Genomic DNA, 24,815 nt, shown 5'->3' with positions numbered 1-24,815 from the left:
CAGGACTATAGGAGATAGAAATTTCCTGAGCTGCCTTAGGAACCCTAAGGCTTTCAGAGTTTATCTTAAATGGGAGCCCACTACTTTTCCTTTTTCAGGTGTCCAGGTCCAGCGTCAATCACAAGCCATCTTCCTCCACTGCCGTTGTCATTGTCACTGCTCTCCACTCATAAGCACCACACCCAGCTGATGCTCAATGTCTCATTGCCTCTTTGCCCTATTCTCATTACAATTGTCTAGGGATTTAAAAGCCTAGTAATTGTAGTGCTACCAAAATACTAGGTTCTTAGCAGAGGTCAGAAAACCTTTTCTGCAAAGGGCCAGATGGTAAACAGTTTCAGCTTATGGGCTTTTTTTTGTAGAGTCGCTGTAGCTTCCTGGGACTTTCTTTCCTCTTCTCTCTCCCTTTAGCTCACAGGCTGTGCCAGAGCTGGCCAGGAACCAGCGGTGAGGGTGACCATGAACTTACATGGTAGACAAAGGCTATTGAAGGCATGGGTTAGTGATCCCTGGTGGTCACAGTCCTGCTAGACACAGGGTCAGGTGTGCTTTGTGAGTTACAGTGTGACTTGTCCCTCAGACTTCCATGCATTGGGAGCTTGGTCATCCAAGTGGTGACCTTGGGAAGTGCTTGGCACCTCTTAAGAGGTGGGGCAAGGGGAAGGTCCTTAGATCACTGAAGCTGCTTGGGATACGGGTAGAGGTCATGGGACACATTGGTTAGTTCTGGAGTTAGGCTCCTAAAAGAAACAGCCGTGGCCTTTACCTCCCCCTCCCATCCAACCCTTTCTTTATTTCTCTCCTTATGCTTCTGCCATGATGCCACCCAATACAAGGCACTCTCTCACCAAAGCCATAATTCATGGGACACCTGATCTTAGACGTTCAGCCTCCAAATCTATGAGTTATATAAGCAGCTTCTTCTTCTTCTTCTTCTTCTTCTTCTTCTTCTTCTTCTTCTTCTTCTTCTTCTTCTTCTTCTTCTACTTCCTCCTCCTTTTCTTCTTCTTCCTTGTCTTCTTCTTCTTCTTCTTCTTCTTCTTCTTCTTCTTCTTCTTCTTCCTCTTCTACTTCCTCCTCCTTTTCTTCTTCTTCTTCTTCTTCTTCTTCTTCTTCTTCTTCTTCTTCTTCTTCTTCTTCTTCTTCTTCTTCTATTATAAAGTAGCCTGCTTCGGATATTATATTGCAGTACTGAAAACCGATCAGTCATGGTAAGCTGTTCAATTCCAGACTGAGATCGTGGCTAAGGCAATATTTACAGAAGCTTTTCTAGTCTCCAGTGTTTCATCTGGGAGTCCCTTTGAGGGCAGCTCAGTCAGGCCTCATTTGTTAGTTCCTATAAGCCTTGGTCTGGGAACAGTTAGTGCTGTTTTTCCATGTTAGCTTTAAGAAGTCAACAGGAGACAACAAAGCCCCAAACCACACAGTCCTCAACAAGCTTGGAAAAGACCTCACTAAAGGGTAGGCTTGTAAGCAGAAAACCAGGCAAGGCTTACAGTGCCCCTGGGCTTGTCCTGCTTGAAGATGCGCGCCAGTCTGACATGGCTAGAGGGACAATTTGGAGGTAGCAACCCATGAGGAAAACCTTCACTCTAGCCTTTATATGTTTAGAAGGACATTAGAAGAATTCAGGGAACATTGCCAGCCACACTACAATAGAGCTTTCCTGCTGGTGAGAATATTCTAGAAGCAGACCGGTGGAGCTTGGACTTTGGTCATTCATAACTTGTGCCCTTTTCTTTCCCAGGCTCTGTAAGGTGGCGCTGTGAGGGTGACCATGAGCTCATGCTGTAGGCAAGGGCTATGAAAGGCATGATTCTTATCACATTGAGAGTTGTAAATGTCTTATGCAGAGGAGGAGTGGGGCCAGGCATACACCTCAGACAGCTGTGAGGATTAAAGAAGAGAAGGCATGTTAGTGCCAAGATGACTCCTGTGACTGTGGGGCAGTCACAGCTTGTGCAGTCAAGGTGGGGTGCTGACAGCCACACCCATCCATGAATATGAAACTCCAGTCTCCTGCTTTCTTCTTTGTGTCACCTAGGATCAAGGACCCTGTTGGAGCAGTGATGGTGCACGCCTTTAATCCCAGCACTTGGGAGGCAGAGGCAGGTGGATCGCTGTGAGTTTGAGGCCAGCCTGGTCTACAAAGTGAGTCTGTTGGTGACTAACTTTGATTTTCTCAGAGATGAAAGGTCTCAGTCCCTTACCTCAGACATGGAAGATTACCTTAGACATGGAGGATCACCTCAGACATGGAGGATCACCTCAGACATGGAAGATCACCTCAGACATGGAGGATCACCTCAGACATGGAAGATCACCTCAGACATGGAGGATCACCTCAGACATGGAGGATCACCTCAGACATGGAGGATCACCTCAGACATGGAGGATCATCTCAGACATGGAGGATCACCTCAGACATGGGGGATCACCTCAGACATAGAGGATCACCTTAGATATGGAAGATGACCTTAAATATAGAGGATTACCTCAGGCATGGAGGATCACCTTAAATATGGAGAATTACCTCAGACATGCAGGTCACCTCAGGTGTGCTGTTCACCTTAGATGTGGTCTTACCTTGGACACAGATATATATTAGCTTGATCACTGTAACAAATACATGAGGCAATCCAGCTTATAAAGAGAAAGGATTATTTGGGGTGATAGTTTTGAAGGTTTCAGTTCGTGATTGATTATCACCATTGTGTTTTGGCCTATAGCAAAGGCAAATTATTGTACCAGCATTTGGGAAATGGTTGACTTCATGACTGATGTGAAAGGAAGATTAAGAGGCAAGTGTCCCACAGTTCCTTTAAGGACATTTCTCCAAAGACCTAAAACCTCCTCCTAGGCCCCACCCCTTCAAGGTTTCACCACTTGCCAACATCACCACCTTGGTGACCTATTCTTTAACATATGGATGTTTGAGGACATTCCAGTTCCAAATTATAGCAGGGTTTCACCTTGAGTATTGGGGATCACCTTGGACGTGGCAACCACTTCAGATCCAGGGATCAACCATCTCAGACATGGGACATTTTATAGCTTGAATGTGATATGTTTCCCACTGGCTCAGGTGTTTGAGCACTCAGCCCTTGGCTGTTGGTGCCATTTTTGGAGACTGTAAAACCTCTGAGGATACCAGACACATACATGGTGTACTGATACACGTGCAGACAAAATACTCAAATGCAAAACATAAATAAATAATTTAATAGAAAAAATAATTGAAACAGGCATTGCCTCAGACATTGGGTGCTATCTCAGACATGGGGGTGCTCAAGAGATAGGGAATATTTCATAGATAGTGCATTACCCTGGACACAGTCGTTTTGTTGGTAGGCTGTCATCCTGTGGGCTCCTCAGAGCCACGGGGCTTTGAGTGGCCCCCAAGCCCCAGAAAGTGTCTCAAACCTCCAGAGGCCAGAAAACTTTGAGCCACAACTCAGTTCTCAAGTTCCCAAGGCACAGGCCTGATCTACAGCACAAACCTCGAGAGCTGTCATCCACATGACTGCCCATCCCCCACCAAAAGACACAGTGCTTATCTCTGTCAAGCCATTGGTTTTTCTTTTAATGTCCTTACGACCAGGAAGGTTGGTGTTTTCATCTTTTCTTACATGGCATGACAACACAGAGTCGCTTTAGCGGGGGAAGAGGCTTCTTTTCAGACTGTGTCTTCGGGGCTGGGGTGACAGCTCAGCAGTTAAATGCACTTACTGCTTTTGCAGAAGACTCGGGTTTTGGTTCCTGGCACCCATATGGCAGCTAGCTCACAGCAATCTATACAAGTGGCTCACACACAGGAATTCTTCAGTGTGGCTTGGCTGGCTGGGTAGGACAGCAGCTCAGCATGGGATATAGAGCAAGACACTGTCTTTAAAAAATAAAAAAAGAAGAAGAAGAAGGACTAAGGTAGTGCGTTGTTTGCATTTCTCGCCAAATTCAGGAATATTTGTGGAATATATGAAAGTTTCCAGTAACAAGAGCGTAGAATGCAACTGAGTGAGAAGCCGAAGACAAATTAGTTTCCAAAGAGTCCCATGGTATGGAGTTTCCAAAAGAATTGATTTCTGTGTCTTTCTGAAAAATTTACTGGTGGAAATAGAAAAGGCTAAATTTAGGGAGGGACTGTGACATTACATTGGAGGCCGAATGTGGAGCAAGACAAGGAAAAGCTGACCAAGAACAAGACTCTGCCAGGTGGATGGGCTGTGTACTCTTGTTTCCAGAACAATGCAGCCACCATTGACGTCAATGTAACTGAGGAAACAAAAGGCTCTTTGGGTGTGTGCAGGGTGCAGCTTGGCCCAGCTCTGCTCTGTGTTTGTGTGTGTTGGGGAGTGTGGTGAGGTGTCAATGTCAGAGGAACCAGAGATGCTGCCCTGCCCCCTGCAGTGTGAGTCAACATCTGGCTTCCTAGGGCTCCTTTGGGGGGGGAAAGGCGGCTGAGATGAACTTAGCGGCTGGCCCCATCTGCATCTGAGGAACTGTATGTCAGTCCTGCCAGGCAGAGAGAAAGAAGTGCCTCGCACACAGGAATTCTTCAACGTGGGTTAGCTGGCTGTGTGGACCAGCAGCCCAGTTTATGCACAGGCATAATGGTTACTTCCTCACTATCCCTGGATCCTGGGATGGAGTCGGTGGAGGGATTAGTGGGCTGCTGCTAGGGCTCAGCTCCTGGGCAATGCCAAGGGACCTTTTCACCCTTCAAAGACAAGACAACCTCGCCCCTCCCCAGCACCTTGCACTTTCTGAGCCTTTAAGTTGTTCTACGTCAGACAGGGAAGTCTTGGGCTTCAAGCCAGTCCCAGAGAAAGTTCTACTCCCTTCTTTGACCCTTTGGACAGGAGCCCAAATACTTAATGTGCTTCCAGACAGTGAGTGCTCTGGAAATAACAAGTAGCCTTGGCCAAGGTGCCACAGGGGCAGGGCTGTCCTATGCCTGGGGAGTTCCCTACCCTGCCTAGTCTGTAGTTTCTACCTTGGAAAAGCTCAGCTTTTCCACCCATCCTCTAGTGCCCCGCCTCCATAGAGCCTGTAAGATTAGACAACCACACCGCCCCCGTTTGGTTAAGCTTCCCTTTAGAACGCCAGTCTTTTCTCGATATGCTATTGAGGGCAGGAAGAAACCACTTCTTTCCTTTATATCTATCTCTGCACAGCAATCATGACCTTATTTCCTGAATCAACGCTTGCAACACGGCTTCAAAAAACAAAAGCGTGGAAGCGAAGTGCTCTGGCCCTATCTGGGAGATCGTCAGCCTAGGACATGAGGCTGTCCCGGGTGGGTGTGCAGCAAAAGATCAGAGGGGCCCGCCCTGTCCGTCCTCCGGCGCCTCGCCATGAATGAATGAGAGAGGAAATGAATGAACTGGGTTGGGTGAGCTAAGGGTGTCTGCAGAGAGCCTTCTCGGTCCTGCGGGTTGCCTAGGCCCGTCAGGTCGCCGCAGGTAGTAGGCTTGGGGCCTGGGACCCAGCAGGTCGCGAGTGGCGCAGCGGCCAAGCACCAGTCCCCCCACGCCACAGTGGTACGCGCCACTCCGCGCTGTGCGAGCAGGCCACCGCCGTGCCAGGTGAATGGAAGTCCCGCGGGCCGGAAGTGGACGAACCTACTCGCCAGGGCGCGGGGGGGCGCAAGAGTGCGCAGCTTCTTCATTGAGGAACCGGGGCGGCGAACATGGAGTTCCATGTGCGTCTTATGTAAAGAGAGCGACGGGGTTCTCCACCAATCGACGCGCGGCACTTTCAGGCTCCGCCCCTCCGGTATGCAAATGAGGCATCGCCGCGACCAATGGCTCGCACAGGGGCGGGCGCAGCGAGCGCGGTCACGTTTTCCACTATGTGACAGCGGAGGGCTACCCGGCGGCGGCGACGCGACAGGGACTAGCGGCTCCGGGCGGCTGCGGCGCAGGCCGAGCGCACCGAGTGACGGGCCGAGCAAGGGACGGACGCGCGGGCGGACGCGGCGGAACGGTGAGTGGCGCGGCGGTGGGCGGTGGCGCGGGGCGGTGGCGCGAACCGGGACGGTCGTGGTCGGCTTACGTAACCGGCGGCTCGGACAGCTGGAGCTGGGGTCCTGCGCCAGGAGTAGCGGCTGTGCGAAAGGCTGCAACTCTGCAGAATGCAGATGGGACCGCGCACTGACCCTCTTCTAGGCACACACTGATGCTCCTATTTCGCAGGTTTAGGCACTGAGATCCGGGAGATTACATAGTTGTCCGAGGGCGCAGAGCCATTTAGTGGTCACCACACCAGACTGTGGTTCTTTAAATTGTTTTCTTTAATAAACCGCTCCCCGCAGGCCTCCATGGTGATGTCCAAGGGGGCCAGGGTCAGTGCAAATTGTCCCTAGGATACTGAAGGCCCCCTGAGAAGCTGGCTCTCCGCTATGAGTCCAGAGAGTCAAGTCTGGCTCTGGGGAAGGACCACTGATAGTCTCTGACCCCCAGTGGTAGGGGAAGGGTTAAGCAGAGACGGGAAAGCCCCCAATACCAAGCCACGCCTGTCTCCCCCCCCCCCCTAGGTTAGGGAGACCACCTTGTCCACCCACTCTGTTCTCCGTGACATCCTCCGTGCCAGAATTCCCTGTCTCCAGATGGACTGGGCGTGGGGGAGGAGGGTCCACTCTGAGTTGGAGCAGTCACGTCATCCTTTGGGACATACCTTGGCTGCCAAGCGCCGACATGGACCGAGAGGTGGGTGGTGGCCTGCTTCTTCTGCAAGAACTCTGGTTGCCAGGGTTTCTGTGTAACGTATACACAAGGAACCAGTTTGGAAGCTGATTCATACAGAGCAAGGGAGCCAGAAGGCTCCCTGGAAATCCTCCAGGGTAACCCCTAGCTCGAGGAGGCACAGATGCAGGCTGGCAGGCTGTGCCACTGTAAAACCAGGCCTGGCCGTCTCAGGTTGTTTCTTCCCGCTTGGTTCACTTGCTTACCAGAGGTGCAGCCCTGAAGAGGACATGTCCACTCTACCTCACTCTATGGTGTCTAGGTTGGGTTTGTCTGATAAGAGAAACAGAGTCTGCCTGAAGGCTTGAGTTGAGAAATCGGGTTTTCAAATACAGTGAGAGTCTTTTTTTTTTTTTTTTTGGTACATTCTTAGAATCTAATGAAGCCAGGAACTCCTTTATTTTAGTGGTAGCTGTACAGTGTGCCAGCACAGAATGGCACTGTGGGTGGTTGCAGTTATCTGTCACTGTCATCTTGGTGTGATTCATTGGTGCGTAACTGATGGAGCACAGGCTCTCTGTGGAGGCTGGATTGCTGAGCAGCGGGGGAGCCCTGCATCAGCCAGCTGGCAGTTACTGGGTACCTCGGTTTACCCTGGCTGGGCCTCAGTTTCTTCTGAGACAGTCTCTGAGATCTAGTTCAGTTCAAGTTTTGAGTTCTGTGTCTGTGGACTTTTTCCTCAGGCACCTGCCCAAGCGACGAGAAAGTTCTGAATCCCTGGCTGGTGTCACATAATATCACTGTGTGAGACATATCCTGCTTAAAGGAAGTAGGGAAGGTTCCTGTTATTTATACAGTTTCTCTCAAACACCGAACCTTCTAGAAAAGCCTGGGAGGTGGGTGTGGGGACCTTCAGCTCTAGCTCTGGGAAGTCGATGAATGAATGGTAAGGGCTGATCATGGGAGGCAGAGGAAACTGCGTTGGCTAGAAAACACATAACCTACAGCCCTGTGGAGCTCTCTTCACCCAACCCTTGTGGGAAGAAGCTGCCTCCTGAGAGAACAAGCTGGCCTGTGCCCAAGCCGGGGTATGTCCCTTTGGGGACCTGACCCTCATGTGAAGTCTTTTGCTCATGGAATAGAATCATAACTGGTCACTGTAGTCACCTCAAGAGTCCAGAGCAAGGTAGATGCAGGGAGAGAGGCCACACAATTGACTTTTTAAAAAAAAAATAGTTATTTTTATGTGTAGGTATATCCTGTGTGCGCGTGTGCGTGCATGTGCGTGCTCTCGTGTGTACATGCGTGGGTGCGCGTGCGTGCGTGCCTGTGAGTGTGCGTGTGTGTATCGGTGTCCAGAGGACAAGTTGAAGGAGTCAGTTCTAGGGCTCAAAAGCAGGTGGCTAGTCATGTCAGCAAGTGCCTTTATCCTCTGAACCATCTCACCAGCCCTCACATAATTATCTTGGCACAGCGGGCCTGTTCACTGCAACACCTGGTCAGATAAGATCCGCTCAAGTCCCCAAGGGCAAAGGTCTGGGTTTCCTAGACCCCCCCCCCCCAGCAGCCCTTCCCTACCTCGCCCACCACCAGGGCCTGCCATTAGGTACCCAAAGTATGTGGGGGAGTCCTGGGGAGGCAGTGCCCCGCCCGCATGCCTCCTTCCCTTCCTTATTTGGACAGCCCTGGCCACATTTTCCTCCGTTACCCAACCGTCGTCACCATGGAGAGCATGGCTGTTTATTTAACAGGACAAACATTTTCTCCGGATTGCAGCAGGCAGGCCCCAAGGAGTTGGCTCCGACCAGGAAGTAGAAAACATGCTATAATAGTTGAGGTTGTAAAATAGCATGGGCTTGCAGCCTCAAGGGACAGGCTGACAGGTCCCTGTTATATAAAGTTGGACAGCAGTCGGTTAGCTGAGTTGTGTTTAGCCAGGCTCAGACTGTTTGTGCGGCTGGTCAGAGGGTTCAGGGATACATACCAAGCTGGGGTCTTCCAATGTATGTGTCTGTACTTTCTTTCCTCTGGAGGAAGTAGGTTCTTTACTAATTTTCCTTTCCCTCGGAAAATGTATTTATTTCCCTCTTAGGCAGGAAGCAGTGAGGGTGAGAGGCCCTTAAGTTCCTGGTTGGCAGTGGGAGCTGGAGCACTGTCCAGGCTGTGCTTTCATTCCTGGCTCTTTTTGTCATTGTCGTCCACTGTTTTGTTTTGTTTTTAAACTATTTCCTATGGAAAGTGTAGCCCGCTGCAGAAGCTGAGAGGACAATTCTGTGAGCTCCCAGCAGCCAGCCTGGGGTACCCTCCTCCACCCAGACTCATGATCTCATCACTCAGGGCACTTTCCTAATGTGCCTCCGTCTGGCTGAGGAGAGTGACTGGGTCAACAGCCCCAGCTTAACTCCTGACCTCAGGCTGGCTACTGTCCATGGGTGAGGCTAATGGATGGATAGGGGAAGGCGTGGGCTCAGGCCAAAACAGGCTCAGCCAGGTTCTCCTTATCCCTCCCAGAGCCCTCCCTGAGACTGTACCCTCTCTTCCAGGGCCCCCTGCCCACCCATCAGAGCTGGGACAGAGTACTGGACCATGAGTACAGGAGACAAAGTCTGCTTGGTCCAGCAGCTGGTTCTGCCAACTTGGCAAATTGATGTTGGTCCATTAGAGCCACTCCCGCTGAGCGGTGCGTTTTTTCTGGAATAATGAGGTCTCGGGCAACTTAGTTTGTTGCCTTATGTTTCTGCCATTGCTTGCTTGGCCCTCTTCACCAAAAAAAAAAAAAAAAAAAAAAAAGTTTATAGTCCTCTCCAAGGTAACCTGGTGGCAACAGTGACCCTGTTGCCCCCCCCCCCCCCCCCCAGGGATTGGAACTGCCAGGTACAAATTAGGAGTTCCAGGAACTGAGCCCAATACAGAACACTCTGGGAGCGTGGGGGTGGGCGGGGCTGGATAGAATGGGGTGTGCATCTGTCATTTGCATGTGAACTAGAGCTCCCCCATCCCGCCCCAGTTACAGTACGATGACAGGCCTGTCTGTTTCCCTGTGGTCATTTAGCCCCAAGATTGAAAGATGCTATTTGTCAGACATTTACTAAATTCCAGATAGTTTGGACCATTTAATTCTCCCAAGTGTTGAGAGAGGAACTGCTTTTGTTTCCATCATAAAGGCGGGGAACCACGGCACAGAGGCCAGCTAAAGAACTCATTAAGATCACATAGCCAGCCAGGCATGGTGGCGCACGCCTTTAATCCCAGCACTTGGGAGGCAGAGGCAGGCGGATTGCTGTGAGTTCAAGGCCAGCCTGATCTACAAAGTGAGACCAGGACAGCCAAGGCTAACACAGAGAGACCTTGTCTTGAAAAAACAAAAACAAACAAACAAACAAACAAATAAATAAAAAATAAATAAATCACATAGCCAAGAAGTAGTGGAGTACAGCAGAAAAGTGTGGCCCTTGGGGACTGCTCACCTAGGTGCCCTGCCACCGCTACTGCCCGCCCCCCATCATAACCTAAGGCAAAAGAAATGGGTTGCTCATCTGCCTGGGTAGATGAGATGGGTGTGGTCTAGAGGATTCGGGGTCAAGAGGGAACAAATCCTGGGGGCTTTAGGAGGACCGTGTGGCCATGCCAAAGGCCTGGAGTCAACCCAAGGGAGCTCAAGTGACAAGTCTGCAAGTGCGCTGTGCACCTAGAGCTGCCTGCACCTCACTCCTAGCCCTGACTCAAGTCTTGGCCCGGCACTCCTTTATGCCTGCTATGAACTTTTTTTATATTCTGTGTGTTCTAGTTCCTTGTTGGTCGTCCATGTTCTAGAAGTCAGGGCCCTGGGAGAGCAAGATACAGCCTGTACTCTGGTCTGCTAGAAGGCCACCCTAGGGCTCACTGGCAGGTGGTGCCTGCATGTGTGCCCCTGTGGCTTCTCCTGGGCTACCCCTATAGCACTTTCATAGTGGGTGCACAGAACTCCGTGTGACGTAGTTCCGGGCTATGCTAGCCTGCTCCTTCCAGCAGGTACACAGTCCTCTGTGGTGCAGAGTCCTAGCCCATGCTAGGCCCTCCCCCTCCTGGCAGGTGCACAGGGTCCTGTGATGTAGAGTCCCAGGCATGTGCCTTCCACAGTATGTGCTGTGCCCTAGGGTCCAGCAGGAAACTCTCGCTCTCATACAGCTTGCTCTCTGCAGGGAAATGGAAATGCCCTCCTGACACACACACACCCTCCCAAGGGAGACGGTGATGGAGTTCTCTGTGGATCTGAGGAGAGTGCTGTGGGCTAGAGGGAGTAGAGGTGCAAAGTCTTTGGAGTGAGACTATACACACAGGCTAGACCAAGGGGTTGGATAGATAGAGGAGATGCCAGGGACAGCTAGACCTCAAAGAGCCTTCAGTTCCTTTTTAAAATGAAGTCTGTTCCCCTGAGTAAGGGTCCCATCTCAGGCTTAGTAATTCACCAGAGTCACTTCTCCTACTGTGTTGACTGTGATGGGGCACGGTGGAGGCAGTAGCCTGGTTTGGGAGTTGAGGGTGGCATCAGTCCAGAACGACCACATGCTACAGGTATCATACAGAGACACCCTCCCCCTCCTCCACATCTTTCCCCTCCCCTATACCTCTCCCCTCCCCCCACCTCTCCCCCCACCTCTCCCCCTCCCCCCAGCTCTCCCCCTCCCCTATACTTCTCCCCTTTCCCCCACCCCTCCCACCCATGGCACTGCTTGAGTTCTGTTGTTCCGCAGACTAAGCGTCTTTGACTTGTGTGTGGGCTTATGCATTTCTGCGTCTCAGTTCCTAGAAAGGAAAGGTCACATGCTCCTTCCAGAGTGCCTCTGTGCTGACATTCCCAGGTTCCCAAGGCCATCTGTCCTCCATCACCGTGCAGTGGGCAAAATGACTTCTTTCTTGTGCTGCTTGTCTGAATGTCTGTCCATCCGTTCCTACCTCTCTGTGGGAAGCTCTGCTCCGTGATGCCTGTACTTTGGCACACTCTCGAGAAGTCTCCTCCTTTCTCTCTTCCCTTGACTTGGGCACAGCTTCCAAACTGCTAAACAAAACAAAACAAAAGGCCAGAACTTGCACATTTTGTTCTGACTTCAGCTGGGACAATTCCTGCCTTTAGGTTTCCTGTGACTTCGGGTGCTGACAAACTCCATCTGTAACACAGCAAGCAAGTCCCTGTCTGAAGTGGCCTCGCTTCCCTACACACCTCTTCCTTACAGAACTGGGTGTAAACAGTGTCTCCTGGTGCCCCTACCCTGCACCCTCCTTCCTGCTTTGCAGGCCACATGTCGCTTTTCCTCGTCATACCTATATCCCTTTGTTTGCTCCTGAAAGCGTAACTTCTACTGGGGTTGCTAGACTTCCAGTACATGAGTTTGCTGGTACCTGGGTGTCTACAGATTGGCAGCTTCAAACCTGTCTATCTTAGGGCTCTGAGGCTTTTCTGGAGGACTATTTTCCCTGGGTGAAAATGGCCATTTTCCTCCTGGTCTCTCCTCCTCCCAGGTAATGTCACCTTTCCCTTCTTAGACAAGTGTGGTGTGCACACCTATAATCTCTGTAACCCCAGCACATGGAAAGCTGAGGCCAGAGGATTACAAGTTCAAGACCAGCCTGATCTACATAGAAAGACTTTATTTTGCTAAAACCAGCAGCAGCAGCAACAAATGACTTTCTCAAGCATCCCCCCACCACACAGATTATCTCTCCCTTCTTGACCCAGCTGTTGGTCCTGATGTGGTGTTTTTGTCTTGGCATATGGCATTGTCTCGGGTTTAGTTGCTTGCTTCATCACACCTATCTACTGTAGAAGGTTTGTGTACGAGGAGAAAGAAGTAGGTGCCGTCGAGCCCTGGGTTGGTCTTCCCTAGAAGCTAATGGTGGTGCTTCTTTGTCGGAGCTTTCTTGAAAACACCACTTTGGCTTTTGTCTGTAAATTTTGTCTGTAAATGACAAGGTCTCATCCTTCAGCCGTTCTGAGGAAGCAGCATGGCTGCCTTCTGCCTGGCTAGCTTCTGTGTGGCCCCATCCCCCTGGAGTCAACCCTACAGTGCACCCTGTGCAGACCTGGGGAGGTGCTGGGTGAAGAAAGATCAGGTTGGGCCGGCCTTAGGATGCCATCACCAGGATATTGACAGCATGTGACCCGCTTTGTTTCCTACCTATATGGCCACTCTCTTGGTGTGGCCCTGTAGGGGGCCTCGGGCTGTTCTGTCCCACCCTTTGTCCTGTAGCATCTTCCCAGCGGTCACACTCTTGGCTTGTCCCATTGTGGCAAGGAGGAGAGAGGAGGATCTGTAGTGCTGGCTGTCTTCCTTGGGGCCTGGGGCAGCTGGGCAGGGCGTGAGACCCTGGTGCCATCCCTGGTGCACCACTGCTCCCTTCACTGCTTCACCTAGATACGTCTTTGCTTGGTGGCAAACAGTTGGGATCCTTTAGGGTTTCCTGGGCTGCTGAAAACCGTGCTGTTCTCCAGTAGTCTTAAATCCTTGGTCATTTCACGTGAATTATGGGAGGAACAGGGTGGGAGGGGACTCTAGGAAGCGGTCCTGTCCTTTTTCCACCCTGGGAAGGGTGAGCACGCGCTGCAGGCAGGCAGTGCCGTGCTGGACCAAGTCAGCACAGAGAAACCTCTAAGCTTAGGGTGGACACAGGACCCCACTGGAGCACCCTGGGTCAGGCTAGTGTGGGGCTGGCTGGTACCCGATCTTATGCAGCCCTGGGTGAGTGTCTTACACACCAGCTCATCTGCATGCTTCTAGTGTGGCCTGAGCCTTCTGTTGGCAGCTTGTGTTTTCCTGATGTCAAGGAAGACTTTGGGGACACTATGCCTCCAAGGGACTTCTCCAGTGAACCTGCTGCTGCCACTTGGCCCCCCAGCAAGTCCTTTGTTTTCTGGCTTCCTCATGTGCTTGGCAGAGTAGAGGTCAGGAGGAGAGAGCACTCAGGCATTTCTTCCTCAGCCTGTGGTGGTCTGGGTTTCCTTAGCTCTTCCTTACCATCTTGGGTGGTGGTAACCGCCTCTCCCAGGCCCAGTACCAAGGCCTTAACTGCTTTTAGCTATTTGCATAAACATGATGTGACCTGTCTCAGCTTAAGTGACATCTGCTTCCTGCCAGGGTCCTTCTGGGGAATGGTATCCCTGCCCCCCTTTTCTCCCAGTGACATCCAACAGCCCCCCCATCCTTGAGCTGTGAGCTCCTATACGCCCACCCACTCTGTAAGTCTGTGACCCTTCAGGGGGTTCAGTTTTCTCTGGACGCCTTGTTAGTGGTGGGGTTTTAGCCCCTTCTACCCACCTATCCCTAAGCACATGAGTTGAAGCTTCTACCTAGTGTGGCCATGGGGTCCTGCCAAATAAACCAAGTCCCACGTCTGCGATGCTTAGGCAGGTCAGTGGCCCCTGACTGTTCAGGGTAAGCTTGAATCTCCATCCCACCTTATGCCAGTGGTAGGCTACCTGCAGCGCTGGAGCCCCTAGCATCTACCTAGAGCATGCCACGGCATCCCTGCTGGAGCAGCCTCATGAGGCTTAGTCACCCCTCACACTTAGCAGTACATCTCCAGGAGGCCTGGCTGCCTTCAGCTTCTCTGTAGCATACACCATGCTGTGATGGACTTGTTTCTGGACCCCGCTGCTTAACGTCACCTGGGGAGATAGTAGGACGAAGATTCTTAGGGCCTGCTTACCACTTAGCGTGGCTAAATCTCCCCATTATGTGGGTGGCTGACTGCTGACAAGGCTGCCAGCACCTCCATAGGAGCTGAGACTCTCAGGCCAGCTGTCTTGCTGATCCAGGACCAGTAGGAGTCCAACAATGAGGAATACGAATACAGGAGTGGATGACAGCTGTACTGTTAACACTAGGGAATCGAACCCAGGGCCTCACGCATCCCAGGCGAATGCTTTACTGCCGAGCTGCATCCCCAGCCTTACTGCGCTGGTGCCCTTTAACATCTGCCCGCAATCTCCTCCCTTCACCAGCTTCATCCCAGAGCCTGACATGAATGGATACGTGGACTTCTCCCGCAGTCCCTCCAGCCCCACCAAGGAGCCAGGGGAGCCTCAGCCCACCCAGGCTGTCCTCCAGGAAGATGTGGACATGGGCAGTGGTTCTAGTGGAAATGAAACCAATGAAAACTGCTCTATGGGTCGGGACTCTCAGGGCAGCGACTGCGATGACAGTGGGAAAGAGCTGCGGATGCTAGTGGAATCTTCCAACACCCACCCGAGGTAGGTTCAGCCTCAGGCAAGGTCCTCGCACACAGGACACCTGTGGCTTCCTCTGTATTTTCCTCTTGCCCATCCTCAAGCAGCAAGTGCCAGGACTGCAGCACGTCTTAATTCTGTAGATAGTATTTATTGGAGTCCGTCCTTCCGAGTAAATGATATCACAGTCTTCTTTGCATCTTTGTGTCTGCTGCCACTTAACAGATAGCCCCATGAGGTCTTAGAGGTGGCTGCTCACACACATACAAGGCAGGTCACAGAAAACCGATCATTCCTTTTGGCATTTCCATCTCTCCACGCTCAACTTTCCTAGTATCTACAGATCTTACGTTCCAGTTTTAACATTTTAAATTTTTTTAAAAAAAATTCTAATTTTAATGTGTGTGGGTCTTTTGCCTGTGTGAGTTATCTGTGCACCACTTGCGTGCTTGGTGACCATAGAGGACGGAAGAGGGCTTCAGATCCCCTGGAACTGGAGTTACAGAAAAGTCTCTGGTGTGACAGTCCTAGTCTGTTTTCACCAGTTGGGTGGGGAAAGAGGCATATAAGGATCTGACATGTCTGCTCTTTTAGCCCTGATGCCTTCGGACTGATGATGACAGAGCCGGAACACAACCCCTCCATGAGTGGCTGCAGGTAAGACCCAGCACAGCTCCCACCTCCTGCTCTCTCAGGGAGGTAGGACCCAGCACAGCTCCCACCTCCTGCTCTCTCAGGGAGGTAGGACCCAGCACAGCTCCCACCTCCCGCTCTCCCAGAGAGGTAGGACCCAGCACAGCTCCCACCTCCCGCTCTCCCAGAGAGGTAGGACCCAGCACAGCTCCCACCTCATGCTCTCTCAGGGAGGTAGGACCCAGCACAGCTCCCACCTCCTGCTCTCTCAGGGAGGTAAGACCCAGCACAGCTCCCACCTCCTGCTCTCTCAGGGAGGTAAGACCCAGCACAGCTCCCACCTCATGCTCTCTCAGGGAGGTAGGACCCAGCACAGCTCCCACCTCATGCTCTCTCAGGGAGGTAGGACTCAGCACAGCTCCCACCTCCTGCTCTCTCAGGGAGGTAGGACTCAGCACAGCTCCCACCTCCTGCTCTCTCAGGGAGGTAAGACCCAGCACAGCTCCCACCTCCTGCTCTCTCAGGGAGGTAGGACCCAGCACAGCTCCCACCTCCCGCTTTCCCAGAGAGGTAGGACCCAGCACAGCTCCCACCTCATGCTCTTTCAACAAGTTGTGGGACTAACTCTGGGGCTAGCTTTGGAAGTAATGTGGCTCTTTTAAGCTCTGATAACTCTGTTGGTCTGAGCAGCCTATTAGTGTGACTGGTGGCATCTGCCTTTTGCTCAGCCACTTGTCCTGTGCTCCTCTGAGCTCTGATGGCTCTTGGGTACCTGGTTTCCTCCCAGCAGCCTCGCCTCAGTCCTGTGTCTTCAACAGGAACTTCCTCACTCTTTTGCAACAAATTATCTGTGTGTCCACAGACGTTTCCTTATCGCCTTCCGGGCAGAGTCCACTCTCCCAGGCATGTGGGACTGGGACGTTGAAGTCTCAGGGACCTGACCTAGCACCACTCATTAGGTACCTTCTCCTTGGCACAAGCCACTGGTATCAGCAGTCCCTTGCCGTCATACCTGTCTTCCTCTGCTTACTAGCTTCTCCTCCCTAAAAGTCTCCTCTCCCCTCTTCTGTCCTCATGACCCATGCTCATGTCTCCGGGAGGGCTGTTTTGTTGTCCTTCATACTGTCCTTGTCCCTCTGCAAGGGGTAAGGAAGGAGGTAGCCCAGTGGCAAAGCCTACATCACTATGCCGTGGGTTGACCAACAGCCTTCCTAAATGAGGTCCAGCCTGACCCCAGAAGAAGGGTCTCGTTGGAAGGACTTCTCTGTGTGGGTGAGAGCAGGATTCTTATCAGCTTGTGGTCTCCTGGAGAGAAGCATTTGACCGTGTTTATAGACCTTTAGTGACCACAACTGAGAAGGTGCTGCTGGCCTGTGTGAGGGTAGCCAGAGAGCCTGGTCCCTGCCCTAGCCATTTTCAATAGGCTCACATTTGATTGCCTCTTTTTTTTTTTTTTTTTTTTTTAATTCCACAGTAGCGAGCAGTCTGCTAAAGCTGACGCACACAAAGAACTGATAAGGACACTGAGGGAGCTGAAGGTCCACCTCCCTGCGGACAAGAAGGCCAAGGGGAAGGCCAGCACGCTGGCGACCTTGAAGTATGCCTTGCGGAGCGTGAAGCAGGTGAAGGGTATGTGCACCTCATAAGTCTGTTCAAACCCCCAAAACCATTGGGTTTTTTGCATGCGCATGTGTGTGTGTAAGAGAGAGAAAGAGAGAAAGACAGACAGACAGACATGGTGGGTGGTGTGCATGTGTGTGAAAGTCAGAGGACAACCTTGTGGAGTGGGTTACCTTCTTCCATCTTATGTAGGTTCCAGAGATTAAACTCGGTCTCCAAACTTGTGCAGCAAGAGCCCTTGCCATCTTGCCAGTCCCAGAAACATGTTTTTAATGTCCCAAACTACAGTTTTAATAGTCTCCCCTAAGATTCATCCCTGAAATGGCAGAAGGATTTCAGGTGTGCACCACCATATCTGGTTTTATATGGTGTTGTGGGAATTTAACTTAAGGCTTCGTGCATGCGAGGCAAGCACTCTACCAACTAAGGAAAAACCCAGGCACAGTATGTATGTATGTATGTATGTATGTTAATTGTGTGTACTTGAATATATGTATATGCACCAAATGTTTGCAGTGCCATCAGATGCCAGAAGAGGGCGCCAAATTCTTCTGGAACTGGAGCTAACAACCAGTTATGAGCCATCATATGGGTGATGGGAATTGAACCCTGGTCCTTTTTTCAAGACAGAGTTTCTATGTGTAGCCTTGGCTGTCCTGGACTCATTTTGTAGACCAGGCTGGACTCAAACTCACAGAGATCCACCCGCCTTTGCCTCCTGAGTGCTGGGATTAAAGGCGTTCGCCACCACCACCCGGCTGAACCCTGGTCCCCTTAACCCCTGCGCCATCTCTCCAGCCTCCTCCCCCGGGCACTTCTTAATTCATGAACTTCACTCAGGCGATTCATCCCCTGTTTATTTAAAAATATTTACCAACAAAACATTTTCTGCCCTGGTGGTTATTTCAACCAAGAGGGAAGGAGACAGGGCATAGCAACTGTCAATCACTCAAGTTCTGTCACAGGTCAGCCCTTACCATTGTGCATACACAGTCAGGGGCAACTCTGCGCACCAAGGGTTCGTGTTCTTGGGGCATTCAAAATGCCTGATGCCGACTGTGTTTGGAGTTTAAGAAGAGAGAATATGGCAGAGCATTTTACCTGTCCATGAGGTAGAAGACTGAGGCTTCTAAATAAGATCTCGGAAAGAGAGCTATGGTGCTTTCCTGTCTAAGAGGTCGGGCCAGTGGGTGTCTGGCAGCCCCAGCAGACTCAGCCCTCCCTCAGTTGCTCCTGCCCAGGATCTGCACAGATCAGCTTCCCTCATCTCCTGGGCAGGTGCCATTGCCCTTGACCCTCAGACAAGCAGGGAACCTTGTACCCAAGCAGAAAGCAGGTGGCCCATCCCCAAAGTCCAGGCCTCAGTCCCCAGGGTAGGTCATTCCAGGATGGTCTAGCTGCAGGCATTGGCAGAAAGGCCTGGAAGTGTTCAGTCAGTTCCGGGCACAGGGATGTGAGCTTTGAGGGTGCCTTACTGTGGAGAAAACACCTTCACACCTCAGAGGGCTAAGGGTTTCATCCCTACTCTTTCCAGCCACTGATGGTGGGGGATGCCCCTAGCTGTGTGCATGGATTTGCAACAAACAGGTAGAGGCTAGCATCCCACTGAGGCATGGAAGGCAGGTGCCATGGGCAGGTGGTATGAAAACCACACACCCCCTCCACCACTTCACCCAAGTGTGGCACCCGGGTGAACACCACCCCACGTCATGACTGCACCTTTGACAGTAGTCAGACACATGTTCTGAGGTCTGAGTACTGCACGTCACATACACACATCAAAATAGACAAAGCCAAAACGGTTGTGATCTAGACAGTGTGGGCTTTGCTGTTAGTGTTCCTAGCTGCCTTGAAGTCACCAAACATGGCTTGTGTCCCATAGTGTAGGTCTGAATTTGTACTTCAGATGGACTTATATTTGTATGTATCTGGACAGCTTTTTGTCAGTAGTCTGCAGGTTGCTCGTATTGATCTTGGGTCCTTGGAGCCAGAGGTAGCAGTATTACTCGGCTGAGTGCTGGCCTCTCTACATGTTTGGGTGCTCTGTTCAGTCTGGAACCCCTGTGGCTCCTCCCTAAGCTGCTGTCCTCTTTGGAAGATTGATGTGGCCTTAACAGTGCTGTCTGCTAGCCAGTGCTGCGTAGGCTGAATGTGTTTGGATGCCTAGTGCTGTCAGGCCAGACTCCGCAGTGGAGGCCTTGACCCTGGAGCCTGTGCCTAAGGAAGACCCTGCTTTCCAGAAAGCGCAGCTGACTCTCCAGGGACTGTGGATTTACATGCTTCACGCTTGGCCTCCGAAGTAACTTCAGAACTTGGGAGTTCTGCCAAGTCAAGAACTTTCCTAAGCGTTCCAGCAGAGCGCATGTGCAGAAACCTCCCAGCCTGTGAAGGTGGAGAAGTCATCAGATAAGGCCCAGTCACGGGTCCAAAGACCTCACCACCACACTGCAGGGGACACACAGGCTTGGCTGGATCCCAGGGTCAAACTCCAGGACACAGCCACCCCATGTTACAGCTACCTGAGGGCATGTGGAGCTCCTAAGGCAGGAGTGGGCTGCTTTGCTTCCGTGCGCAGTGCAAGCTGCTGTGGCTTGGTTTCCTGGGTATCCCACCAGATGAGAACTCAGATCAGTGGCCACATTCGCAGATGCTGTTCACAGCACTTTCTTTCCTGTGTGGCTTCTGGTGCCTGTTCCTCTTTCAAGCAGTCAGTTCTGCCCGAGGGGAAGTTTTTTGAAGGGACCACCCAAGGCTCAGGTACAGGGGCTGCCCCTGTGGTCCTACGCGAGACCGCTGTGGTTGCATCACACTTCAGGGCCCTGTGCACCCTTATGACTTAAAGGAATGTAGTTGTGCGTTTTAAAGCTCACAACAAAGGCCTCGCACATCAGAGAGTCTCCAGAGTGCTCATAGGTGCTGCCCACTTGTGTCTGTGCATTCCTGGATCCAAAAGAAATGTTGTCCCATTGCACTTGTCCATCTGAGAAAGATGGACCCCACCCCCAGGGGCCAGTGACAGTGTGCTCCCATGTTGGTGTCATCTGCTGAACGGGAGTGTCGTTTCTCTTATAGCTAACGAGGAATACTACCAGCTGCTGATGTCCAGTGAGAGCCTGCCCTGCAGTGTGGACGTGCCCTCCTACACCATGGAGCAGGTTGAGGGCATTACCTCTGAGTACATCGTAAAGAACGCTGTGAGTTTTCTGATGGGGCACGGGGTCTCCCTTGGTTTGGGCAGCTTGCTGCCCCACTGTCAGAAAGTAGAGCTCTTAATAAAATAAAACAAAACCATGATGTTGGTGATTCTGGAGCTAAGTCACATTCTGGACTTGGGAGACTGTCTTCATTTCCGGCCGACCCTGACTCAGCTCCCAGTACCAGAGAAATCAGGCTGTGATGGAGCTTGAGGCTCTAGTTTTTTGTGGCCTCGGGATAAAGAGACAGACTTGGTCACCATCCATTTGCCTGGGCTTCGTGGTAGTGAGGCCTGAGTCCAAAGTCCGTATTTCTAAATGTCATGTATGGGCCTGGGAGCGGAGAAAACCTACCTCCTAGTTCTCCTGGTAGAACTGTGAGGATCCAGCATGCACTGCAATAGTGCTGACCTTGCCTCAGCCTAGTGCCTTGAGCCTTTCTACCTCTTTCTGCCTACCAACTCCCTCTAAAGGGGCTGGCCTATGCTCAGAATGGCAGGCAGCTCTGCAGGCCAGCCCCAGAACCTGAAAGAGACCAGCTTGGCCATGCCAGGGGAGGATAGGAGCTGGGGAAGGCTGGCCTAGTGTGCTTTTCCTAGTGTGTGTTGTGTTGGAGATCTACATTTGAACAGGAAAGTCAGGTTGGCCAGGACTGGGAAGGCCCTGATGCCCCCTGGCCCTCATGTTGGGGTGCTCCTATTAACCTATGGCTGGTCAGTCCATAGTGACTATGATCAGCTGATGATGTTCTCTGTTCTCAGGATATGTTTGCTGTGGCTGTGTCCCTGGTTTCTGGGAAGACCCTGTACATCTCAAACCAAGTTGCCTCCATTTTTCACTGTAAGAAGGATGCCTTCAGAGACGCCAAGTTTGTGGAGTTCCTGGCTCCTCACGACGTCAGCGTGTTCCACAGCTACACCACCCCGTACAAGCTTCCACCCTGGAGTGTGTGCAGTGGACTAGGTGAGGTCTTGGCTGCAGCGCCTTGTCCCCTCTAAGTAGAAGTGTAGAGAAGGCTGGTGGCAAGGGGAGAGGTTGGGGGCTGACTCCCCATCTCGGCTATGTCACAATGACCTACGGAACCCTCCTGGTGGGCTTCCAGCCACTGATCTGTCCAGGGCAAGAGACAAGCAGTTGTTTGTCTCTAGAATAAATAGCCCGCTTTGTAAACTTCAGAGAGACTTCGAAATTAGGTATTTTAGAAGTGAAGTCATTGAGAGCAGGACTCTTGGCATAACTGCAGTGTGGAGAGATGGGGTACATCCTGCAAGGCGGAGGAATGTGAGGTGGAATGCCATCTTCCTGCAGGCAGTAGTCAGTCCCTTCATGGCTTCAGCCACCATAATGGTCAGGCGTGACATTTGTCAGGGTCACTTCCCCGGGATCTTCACCTTGGCCAGAGGCAGGTTCATAAGTGCAGTGTATAAAGCTCTCTGGGCTTGCACGGCTCTCCTCCTGCTCACTAGGAAGTATGCACGCTGACTTTGTGGTCCACCTATGTCCAGGCTTCTTGCCCTTGCCCAACCCTTCTTGTCTGCAGCCAGGCCACTCTGTGCCTTCTTTCTGTGGAGCCAGTTCCGGCATTCTTGTGCTCGTCCAGTCTCCCTGCACCCCCGGTCAGTCCGCTGTAGTTTGAGTTTGGTTTGCCCTCTCCAAAACTCATGTTGGAATTTGCTGACTTCGCAGTCCTGAGGTGATGAGATCATGGAGAGAGACTAATGCCTCTCTCCTGGGACAGAGTCCATTGTTGAGACTCAGCTAATGCTGAGGGGATGGGTCACTGTAAAACAAGGCCGTCCCTTCTGCACTTCACACTGTTCCCTGTTACGATTTGAAACAGCATACGACCCTCTTCAGCAGCTCGTGGATCCTGTCACTGTGCTGTTGCACATTCTGGCCCCCAAAACCCTGGGCTAAATTAGCCCATCTTCCTCCTAAGTCATTCTGTGTCAGCTTGTCATAACAACAGAAAACGGACTAAAACGATTCTGGTGTTAAGAACTGGGTGTCACTGCAGAGGTACCTGAAAAGGCAGAGACAGATTTGGAACTGAGGAGTGAGGAACAGCTGAACTGTTTAAAAATGAAAACCAGAAAAGGCCTGAGTGTTGAGGGCAGTTCCGGTGTGGGCACAGAGGAAGGCAGAAGGACCCGGGAAAGCTTGAGTCTTCTCTCATTTGTATAAGTGGTTGTGATCAGTGTGCTGATGGAAGTGTCAAGGGAGTAGCTGTTTTGAGGGAGCACCGCAGTCTGGCCATATCCAGAGTAGAAAGAGATGCAGGCATGCAGTCAGCCAAATTGCTAAAGGATTCCATGGGTAGGAGACAGACAGCAGCGAAGACCTTCTCGTCACAGGGAAAGACATGAAGTCATGTCACATCTTCAAGAATGTCTCTGCTCCTTGCAGCCACACATAGCTCTCACCAGCTCTGGCCGTGGACTCAGGGCTGTAAGAACAGCCCTCGCCCTCTCCAGCAGGTGCAGGCCATAAGCTTTGGCAGTGTCCTCGGGAGACTGATTCTGCAGGCAGGAAGGTGAGACGCGGCTTCCTCTGCCACAGGGGAAGCTGCCCCAGAGACTGTGTCAGGCAGCGCTGTCGGGGGCTGCCACCCTGGGAAGCTACAGCAGCACAGCTGCCAGAGGCAAGCCACACAACTCAGAAAACCACAGCAATACTAATAGCCAAAGCTGCACTGAGCCCAGCAAGCCATGCGCTGGGGCTGCTTGCTGCTTTGGGGACCCATTCTCACCCACCCTCACCAAGTGAACAGGAGGTGGTCCCTGGGGTAACACGATGGTCCTCCAGCTTTACGACAAGGTCTGCTGGCCCTGGGCTCAGCCTCGCTTGAGGCCTGTCACCATTTTTTTCTGGCCGGTCTTTTTCTGGAGCAGCATGCCTAGCCCACACCCTGTCACCTTGAAACAGATGGTGATTCGGGTTCACAGCTGGACTTTGGATCTTCCGGTTGGCATTGGAGACTATGGGATAGAGTTGATTATAGTTTGCGTTGTGAGGAGAGTGTGAGCTATGGCAAGCGAGATGGGCCACCTGTGGCCAAGGTGTGGACTGCTCTTCTTAAACTCAGGCCGAACTTTGGTCACCTGTGGAACGTTGGATGGCAGGTCTTTCGGGGGTAACTGATTGGCAGCTGGGCTCTTAGGACTGCGTTACTGGCCATCACATACCACCACGCTGGCAGCCACTTTCTCCCACCTTCTGGCTACAGCCTCTTGTGGGCTTCATTGTTTTGCCGGTTTCCTCTGAAGACTGACCCTCAAAGAGCTGCTGTGTTTCCAGGGTCCCAGTGCTGCAGCTGGTGGAGTGCTGAGTGGGAGCTAGCCTTCATGGTCCCAGACAAGGGGATCCAGCAACAGAGTAGTGTCTGCCCACCAATGGCTAGGGATCACATCCCCCTCATGGGCTCTAGATGCTCAGAGGCCGAGGCTGGACTAAAGACTACAGCTTCTGAGGAGCCAGAGGTGCAAGGTCAGAGCCAGGATGGCTCTGGGCCTGGCACTGGAGACCATCTGCTGTCTTGTCCATGGCCAGCAGGCCATTGGTCTCTGCTTACCCAGTGAGTTCTCAACCCTTGCCAGCACCACCCCGAATCAGTGGCTGTGACCAACTTGACGCCCTCTCCCATTGGCAGCTCCCCTCCTCCCTACTTTACTCTGTCAGCATCGCAGATAGTCACTGCCTTTCTGTCTTCACCAACTCAACAACTGTACCCCTTCAGTGGCAGCCTGGGGCAGATGCGCCATGTTGCTTGAGGGTTTTCTCTGAAGGAGGTTGTCTGCTTTCCCCTGAAAAAACAGAAACTGGGCAGACTGTTAAAAGTTTACAGTGTGAGTTATGGGAACATGGTTCAGGATAGTGGGAAGGAAATGGCTTGGTGTGTGGATGGAAGGCTGAGCAGTCTGGGCTGCCTCTCCAGAAAGAGGACAGCCAAAGTCCATTCAAAATAGAAAAGAGAGCCTGGTGGCTTCACAGGAAGGGGCCTTTCCATTTGCAGGCTGGTAATTCTGTACCATTTTCTGCAACTAGTAAAACACATTTTCCTGTGTTTCTTCATTTCTTTTGAATGGAAGAACTACTATATGCAAGATAAAGTCTAAGGTCTTTTTAACTTTCAAACTGTTATAGAGATGCCTGCTCCCTTTCCCTGTCTTGAGGCCCAGTGAGCTCACATTTCCCAAGACATTGTAAATTTTAAAGTAAGTTGATATTTTACAAAGTGTTGCTATTTTCAAATGCCTGAGGCACTTCTATTACAAGTATTTCAGAAATGGCAGCGTGAATGCTTAGCAGTCTCTCTGCAAGTGCACATGCTAGCATGGCTTCTGGAGTTGAGTCACCAGGGTGTTGGTAGCACCACCAGGCGCCATTTAGAAAGTAACCGCCATTGTTAGCTCTCGCCAGTACTTGAAAGACTGAGGGAGCTCCACAAGTGTCAGGCCAGCCATGGCTGCTTAGTAAAACCGT

The 24,815-nt window shown here is 51.7% G+C and overlaps 1 protein-coding gene across 1 annotated transcript in view; it reads left to right on the top strand.

Moving 5' to 3' along the window:
* The first annotated feature begins 14,663 nt into the window (after positions 1–14,663).
* Per2 (period circadian regulator 2) overlaps positions 14,664–24,815 on the top strand; it is a 33,780-nt gene continuing 23,628 nt past the window's right edge. Inside the window, exons 1-5 of the mRNA XM_051154360.1 lie at positions 14,664–14,910; positions 15,481–15,543; positions 16,994–17,148; positions 20,212–20,333; positions 21,095–21,296. Of these exons, the coding sequence (XP_051010317.1) occupies positions 14,681–14,910; positions 15,481–15,543; positions 16,994–17,148; positions 20,212–20,333; positions 21,095–21,296 (772 nt within the window). The 5' untranslated portion in view covers positions 14,664–14,680. The remainder of the gene's footprint in view (positions 14,911–15,480; positions 15,544–16,993; positions 17,149–20,211; positions 20,334–21,094; positions 21,297–24,815) is intronic.

This window comes from Acomys russatus, chromosome 12 (genome assembly GCF_903995435.1).
Source record: "Acomys russatus chromosome 12, mAcoRus1.1, whole genome shotgun sequence".
In the NCBI taxonomy this organism is placed as follows: Eukaryota; Metazoa; Chordata; class Mammalia; order Rodentia; family Muridae; genus Acomys; species Acomys russatus.
Note: the sequence above shows the minus strand (reverse complement) of the source record. Positions and strands in the feature narration are given on the sequence as shown.